The sequence below is a fragment of the Rosa rugosa genome, chromosome 7 (genome assembly GCF_958449725.1).
Source record: "Rosa rugosa chromosome 7, drRosRugo1.1, whole genome shotgun sequence".
Taxonomy (NCBI): domain Eukaryota; kingdom Viridiplantae; phylum Streptophyta; class Magnoliopsida; order Rosales; family Rosaceae; genus Rosa; species Rosa rugosa.
In genome coordinates, this window is record NC_084826.1 from 28,328,817 (window position 1) to 28,336,299 (window position 7,483).

Below are 7,483 nucleotides of genomic sequence, written 5' to 3' on the forward strand. Positions count from 1 at the left end.
GGTTGTCCGATTACTAGGAGATCCACCTCAGGATATTGTGTCTTTCTTGGTCCCTCACTAGTTTCATGGAGATCCAAACGACAAAAAACAGTTTCCTCTCTTCAGCTGAAGCAGAATTTCGAGCAATAACTGGTGCTTGTTATGAACTCACATGGCTTCGATACCTTCTCAAGGATTTGGGAGTGTTGCATCAGGAACCAGCCCTTCTATATTGAGATAATAAAGCAGTGTTGCATATTGCAGCAAATCCTGTTTTTCATGAGCGAACTCGACACATTGAGATGGACTGCCACTATATAAGAGATAAGATACAAGATGGATCTGTTGTCACGAAATTTTTGGGTTCTACACATCAATTGGCAGATGTTTTTACAAAACTTTGGGAAAGAAAACTTTCATCCCTATGATTGGCAAGTTGGGAGTTAGAGATATTCACTCTCCAACTTGAGGGGGAGTGTTAGGAAACTTATTCTAAATATCTCCTCTGTATTAGGAATGTTTGATCTGTAGATATCTGTTACTTTTGTACTCCTTGATTATAGCTTGATTGTAGGATCAGAGAGATTAGTGCCTTGTGAATAGGTCTGTACCTTCTACATGTAATCGTTATTGTATCAATGCAAATCACTTCAGCCATTCTTCTTTCTTTTAGAAATATTACTTTTATTTCAAAAGTTTGTTATAGATTATAGCATATTATACAATTGTTGTCTAACATGGTATCAGAACTTGAAGTGTCTAATACGTATTATTCAATTCTTGTTAGGTTAATTTGCAAGGTTTAGGTAGTGGGGTTACCAGCATGTTTTTCTATCCAGGCCGTGTAGTTCTCTATCCGGTTTCAACATACGTGCCATATGAGTCTGCATCGCACGAGAGAGAATTATTGTCAAGTTGATACCGGCTTAGAGCAAGTGCGACATGAGCGACGGAACAGGGCCCCCAAATTTTGGGGCCCTATTTTAAGTTCTGAGACGTATAAGATATATAGAAAAGGGCCTCATGACATAAGTCTGTTGTAGTTCAGTTGGCACTGAACTGAGCTTTTCTTTTCCTTCCTCTTTAGGTGTTCGACTCTCACCATTGTATGTCTCTTGCTTTTCTTTTTTCCTTCCCCCCTCTCCTTCCTCTATTTTCCTGGTTTTATTTCTTTGGTGGATACTGCAGTAGGGCCCCTATATTTATCTTTGATCCTTTGAATTCTTTACAATTTTTTTATGTTTTTTTGGGTAGTATCTTATTTATCTTCTTTAATAATTCAATTGTAATGTTGATTCTTTTAATGAAATTTTTGTAACAAAGCTTTAGTTCTCTTTCTCTCTGAAAAATGATAAAAGATTTTTCAATCTTTTTTTTTTGGTCAACTGAAGATTTTTCAATCTAAAAAATAATCTTGTATTATATTTTCTCTATATAACAAAAAATTTCAATAGTATATACATATAAAACTGCAAAAAGTGGGCCCTATTTTTAATTTCGCACAGGGCCTCTAAAACTTTTGAGACGGCTCTGGCCACAAAAAGGACAATAGTTATCCAACGTTCCCCACAAATCATACATGCATGTGTTACAGCAGAACTAGAATATTTTTTGTCTTAATACAAGCTAGAAAAAACTTTTCTCTAGGACAAGAACTTGAAGAAAAACATAGATTGTATATGATAGGGAGCACATAAAATATCTCTCCTCTACAATCACACACTTGCAAGTAGAATTACGTACAATCCTTACAGATTCCTAATTCCTCTTGTAGTTTTGGATTTCTAATTGGTATACAGATGTACATGAATCCAGTGAGATATATCAGCAATGGTCTATTTCATCGCTCAGTAAAGATCTAGGAGTACCCTCCAACAAGCAAGAGACCGGCGGAATAGTAAGCGTTTGCAGTTGTCCATAAGCATTCCAACAATAAGGGTCTGACATCATATCTCCTACAGCAGGAAGAAGCTCAACATCTGAGAGTGTTAAGTTAGTGCATGGCAGAGAATCACTGCAGGCAAAATGCATTGGAGCATTCCGGACATCATAGGTTCCCTTTATGCCCGAGTATAGGATGTCCGATACATATACCGCTGCAGTTTGATTGATGCACTTCTTAGTAAGGCAGTAAAATTGATCAATCATTATCGGGTTCCTAACATTGTCCATGTGAATGTTACTGAATGTTACTCCAGATACTGCTCCGGATCCACCCTGCCATGTCTTGATCCGAACTCCATTATCCGAAACTCTAATTATTGAGTCTCGAACTGTAATATTTTTCACACATGCTCGCGAGTTGTGGTTTCCTAGACTCCCAATGCTAAGCACAACAGCGAGGAAAACATTGGTCAGTTGAGAAAATAAAAAAAAAGTTCGTAAATTAATTAGATCATACTGATGAGTAAACGAAAACCAATAGGGAATTACCTGATTCCATGACCAGGACCACAAGTGATGTTTCTTATGTCTACATCATAACAGCCTGATCCAATTGATACACAATCATCACCTACAGAACAGAAATGATATTATTAACATCATGAGAGCCAATGGGCCGGGATAAATAGTGGTATTGAAGGTTTAGTAATGCTCCTACCATTAGAAATGACTGAATTATAAATTTTGACATCATTAGTATTCTCTATGTGAATCCCATCTGTATTTGGACTTCGAGCAGGAGCTGATATAGAAATGGACTCTACATGCACATTCCTGCAGCCATCAAATCTGAAGTGGAATTGGGGGCTGTTCTTAATCCTAAGACCTTGTACTGTCAAGTTAGAGCTCATGAAAAACCTAATGGCCTGCATAAAAAAAATCATGATATAAATCAAAGCACAATAATATGCTTGGCTAACGTTACATAGAACAAAACTTTGCAACTTACAACTGGGCTATCACATGGTCCGGGCAAGGTGGTTCCATTTATCCCCTGTGAAAAATTGATTAATATTAGCAGTTTCCTAAATCACCAAAAATTTAAGACCAAATATGAACCACTTAAAAAAAATACCATGTGGGGTTTGCAGGGAAGATGCCACCATTTGTCTCCTCTCCCATCTATAACACCACCCCCTTGCAGCGACAGCTCGTTGATTCGATAAAAGACAAGCCATTGGCGCCTGCTGTTGTTTTTTGGCCAGGACTCTGGTCCATCAGGTGGTACTATAGTCCCATCAACCTTATTCACAGTACCAAATGTACCCAACACGATGACATTTAGTCTTTTTCTCACCTTTAGTTAGCCAAAAAGTGACAAGAAATTAGTACATTACCTGTAACACCAGGCCTGAAAGGCAGGGACCGGTAAATATTGTGGACTGAATCATGAATGTGAAATGGTTCGGAACAAGTAACTTTGCTGGTGATTCACTTTGGCAGGCTGTGTCCCAAGCCATCTTAAATGCCTGTGTGTCATCTGTTTGGCCATCCCCAACAGCCCCATATGATCGAACATCAAAAACACCAGGTGTGGAGTTGTATGGATTCTTAGGCTCTTCGGGAGGAGGGCTATAGCTAGCAGTAGGTCCAGGTGAAGTGGAAGGAGGCTGTGAAATGTAAGAAATCTTGTGAGGGTGGTTGTGCTTGCTGTGTTTGGTATGGTTATGCCATCTGGCTTGGGTTGACAGAAGAAAGAAGCCAAAGAATAAAACGCACATTAGTGACAATTTGGAAAGTTTCTTCATGGTGAGGGATTCACTAAGCTCCAGTCAATATTGGGAACAAAGAGAATTTTTAGTGCTACAACTAACAAACAAAGAGTTTACTTTCACTGAAACTCAACAAGCTAGGCTGGCCGGTCTGTCATTGTCAACCTATGTTTTGGGAAGTAGGAACTAGTGGGAAATGGAGAATGTGACCAGTTTGAGTACTATTTGAGCAAGTTGGACAAGGTGAAGACTTGGAGTTTTGGGGGTTTGGGTTCATGCAGAATCAGAAAGGGTGAGGAGGGTGTATATATAGTAGGGTTTTGGTAGTGGAGGTGCTTCAAACTTTTTAACTTTGCTGCAATTCTTTTAATGGTTTTAAGGGGGTGGAAACCGACCAATACCCATAGAGGAATTGGCTGCCCTTTTTTTTTTCTTTTTGTTGGTTCAGGGAAAAGGTAACGGAATAACGAGAATTGGAAATGGGTGGGCAATCCATAAATAAAGCCCCCCATGTTCTTCCCATAACTGTCATTTTCTTTGGCCGCAAATTTAGTTTTTGCAGCAGTAATAAGTATTTTATTTTGTTAAAAAGATAGGCACGATCTAACACTAGTGCCCTCATTCTCTTTGTTGCTTTGGAGTTTGGACAAGTCCCATTTCAAAAGGATCGAATTACTGACACCAAAAGTATATATAATGAAAACTCATTTACAAGTAGTTAGTATAATCCTAGAGCCTAGCTTCAAAATTAGGAACACCATGTATACTTAATAAGCCTCAATATATGCCTCATGCCAAGCCTAATCCGCCCAAGAAACCTTATCAATATATGTCCAATGATTCACATCTGGTGTCATCTCTAATCTCCTAAATAGCATGTGTAGTTTATCTTCTCAAGTCTACCTCCGGTTAGATGTCGATAACTCGAGATATACTTCATTCATTTAGGAGATAGACTACAAGTGAGAAATAACAAAGGCTATTTTCTTAAATATACTAGTATAGATAAATAAACGGTCATCTTTCCATTCAAAAAAAGAACAAAAAACCCGTTTAAATACAACAATACAACATAGTAATCTCGACCATTAATCTCTGTTTGAGATTAAAACATAAAACACTTCAATAACTAACCACGCAAATCTAGTCAGCTAAACATGTACACATACAATAACGAGGTCCGGAGCCAAATATACGTGCTGTTGCTTCTCAATCCTTACTTGGTCCTCTCAAACTAGTAGGTACAGTCAAATAGAACAAAGGAACAAAGAAATTGGAATTTTCAGATGTTATATTTACCTTCTCCGAACGGAGTATTATATACAAGATACCTCAAGACCTATTAGGAAACTAATTACAACAGAATAATCCTAATAATACTCAATATTCACAATCCTAATTACATGGCATGACTCACGCCAACACTCCCCCTCAAGTTGGTGCATACAGATCACGGATGCCCAACTTGTCAAGTGAGTCATAGAAGGCTTTACTCAAGTGAGCCTTTGTAAGAATATCTGCCAACTGTTCTTTAGTAGGAACGAAGGGAAACATAATTATCTGTCCATCCAGCTTCTCTTTAATGAAGTGTCGATCTACCTCCACATGCTTCGTGCGATCATGTCGAAAGGATTGTGAGCAATTTCAATTGCAGCCTTATTATAACAATAAAGCGGCATAGCCTTTTTCTGCCTGAACCCCAAATCCCTCAACAAATTTCTCAACCACAACATCTCACAAAGTCCTCGGGCCATTCCTCTATACTCTGCTTCTGCACTAGAACGAGCCACCACCTTCTGTTTCTTGCTCTTCCAAATAACCACACCACCCACAAATGTGAAGTTGCCCGAAGTGGACCTGCGATCTGTAATATTACCTGCCCAGTCCGCGTCTGTGTACCCGGAAACATCCAAGTGACTGTGTTTTGAAAAGAGTAATCCCTTCCCTGGAGCAGACTTTAAATACCGCAAAATACAAAATACAGCATCCATATGAGTCTTACTGGGATTATGCATAAACTGACTCACCACACTAACTGCATAGGCTAAATCTGGTCTAGTGTGGGATGAATAAATCAACCGGCCAACTAACCTCTAGTATCTTGCTTTATTCGTAGGTACTTGATCCAAGTACTCTGCTAACCGATGGTTTTGCTCAATAGGAGTATCAACATGTTGACAGTCAAGCATACCTGTTTCTGCCAGCAAGTCGAGAACATACTTCCTCTGACTCAACACAATACAATCATTCGCACAAGCAACTTCAATTCCCAAGAAATATTTCAAATTGCCCAAATCTTTCATCTCAAATTCTAAAGATAACTGACCTTGTAACCTTTGAATCTCCTCAAAGTCATCACCTGTCACAACCATGTCATCAACATAAATAATCAAGGCAGTCACTTTACCACACCGATGTTTAAGGAACAAGGTGTGATCTGAATTGCTTTGCCGGTATCCAATTTTCTTCATGAACTTGGTGAACTTGCCAAACCAAGCTCTGGGAGACTGCTTCAAACCATAAAGAGATTTTTTTTCAATCTGCACACCACCTGCTCTCCAGTAGAAGTACCATATCCAGGAGGCAAATCCATATAAACCTCTTCATGCAAATCACCATGCAAGAATGCATTCTTAACATCAAACTGTTGTAAAGGCCAATCAAGATTAGCAGCTAACGAAAGAAGTACCCGAATTGTGTTAATTTTGGCCACTGGTGCAAATGTCTCATCATAATCCACTCCATACTTCTAAGTATAGCCTTTAGCCACTAGTCTTGCCTTGTACCTGTCCACCAATCCATCTAAATTGTGTTTCACGGTATACACCCACCGACAACCAACTGTCTTCTTCCCGGGTGGTAATGATACTAGCTCCAACGTACAATTCTTCTCAAGAGCATCCATTTCGACTGTCATTGCTTGCATCCACTTCTCATCCCTCATTGCATCCTGCACTTTACTCGGGAGAGACACATAAGATAATTGATTCACAAAGGCTACATACGGTTTAGACAGTCTATGGGTCGACACATAATTAGCGACGGGGTATTTAGCTTTTGCACTTAGAGTAGGTTCATAGTACTTCGGGGGTTGACCACGGGTGGAACGACTAGGCAGAGTTTTGGTGGGAACAATATCTGACACAGAAGAAGGAACACTAGCTAACACAGAAGGAGTATTAGATAAAGAAGGATTAGAACATACCTCGGGTGATGATTGAGTAGGTGAGACCACTGAAGGAGAGGGAGAGACAGAAGAACTGTTCAAAACGGCATTGGCGGCATCGGGAATTTCATTGGAAACAGAATCGGGAACTTCCTCTCCGGCCGACCGGTCAGACTGATCCGGTAGACTGGTCAGTAGCTGACTACCCAAATTCTCTTCTCCGTTCGGTGGCTGCTGTCCTCTTTTCCAAGTTCCGTTCCCAAACACTCCAGCCTTGAGAACTCGGATTCCAGTCTCCCATCTTGCCCACTAAACAAATCTTCATAATAACAAGACTTCTCCCCCTGACGAGGAGTCACAGGAGGCAAAAAATAACATGCATCTTCACTGAACGTAACATCCATGGTGACATAAAACTTCTGGGATTGAGGATGATAACATTTGTAACCTTTCTGATGAGAACCATACCCCACAAACACACACTTAAGGGCTCTAGCATCCAACTTTGACCTCTGATTCTTATATAGATGAACATAAGCAATACAACCAAAGACACGAGCAGGAAGAGTATTAGAAGATGGAATAGAAACATAGTTAGACAGGACCTCAAGTGGGACACGACCTTGAAGAGGGACAGATGGAAGACGATTGATTAGATGAGAAGCACACAATACGGCCTCTC

General features: G+C 39.7%; 1 protein-coding gene across 1 annotated transcript; it reads right to left on the reverse strand.

Moving 5' to 3' along the window:
• Positions 1–1,523: 1,523 nt before the first annotated feature.
• LOC133722326 (polygalacturonase At1g48100) lies at positions 1,524–3,972 on the reverse strand. Its single transcript, XM_062149211.1, has 6 exons — positions 3,261–3,972; positions 2,999–3,166; positions 2,873–2,917; positions 2,582–2,789; positions 2,413–2,494; positions 1,524–2,305 (listed from the first exon to the last, which is right to left on the reverse strand). Exons 1-6 carry the CDS (start codon positions 3,669–3,671, stop codon positions 1,804–1,806), a joined length of 1,416 nt encoding a protein of 471 aa, XP_062005195.1. The 5' UTR covers positions 3,672–3,972; the 3' UTR covers positions 1,524–1,803.
• Positions 3,973–7,483: the final 3,511 nt, after the last annotated feature.

What these genes read in the sequence shown, in the direction of transcription:
- LOC133722326 (XM_062149211.1), bottom strand. Translation starts at nt 3,671, where the DNA reads ATGAAGAAACTTTCCAAATTGTCACTAATGTGCGTTTTATTCTTTGGC. An exon ending in TTCCCTGCAAACCCCACATG is followed by an intron (nt 2,918 to 2,998) that starts GTATTTTTTTTA and finishes AATTTTTCACAG; the next exon opens with GGGATAAATGGAACCACCTT. An exon ending in GACCATGTGATAGCCCAGTT is followed by an intron (nt 2,790 to 2,872) that starts GTAAGTTGCAAA and finishes TTTTTTATGCAG; the next exon opens with GCCATTAGGTTTTTCATGAG.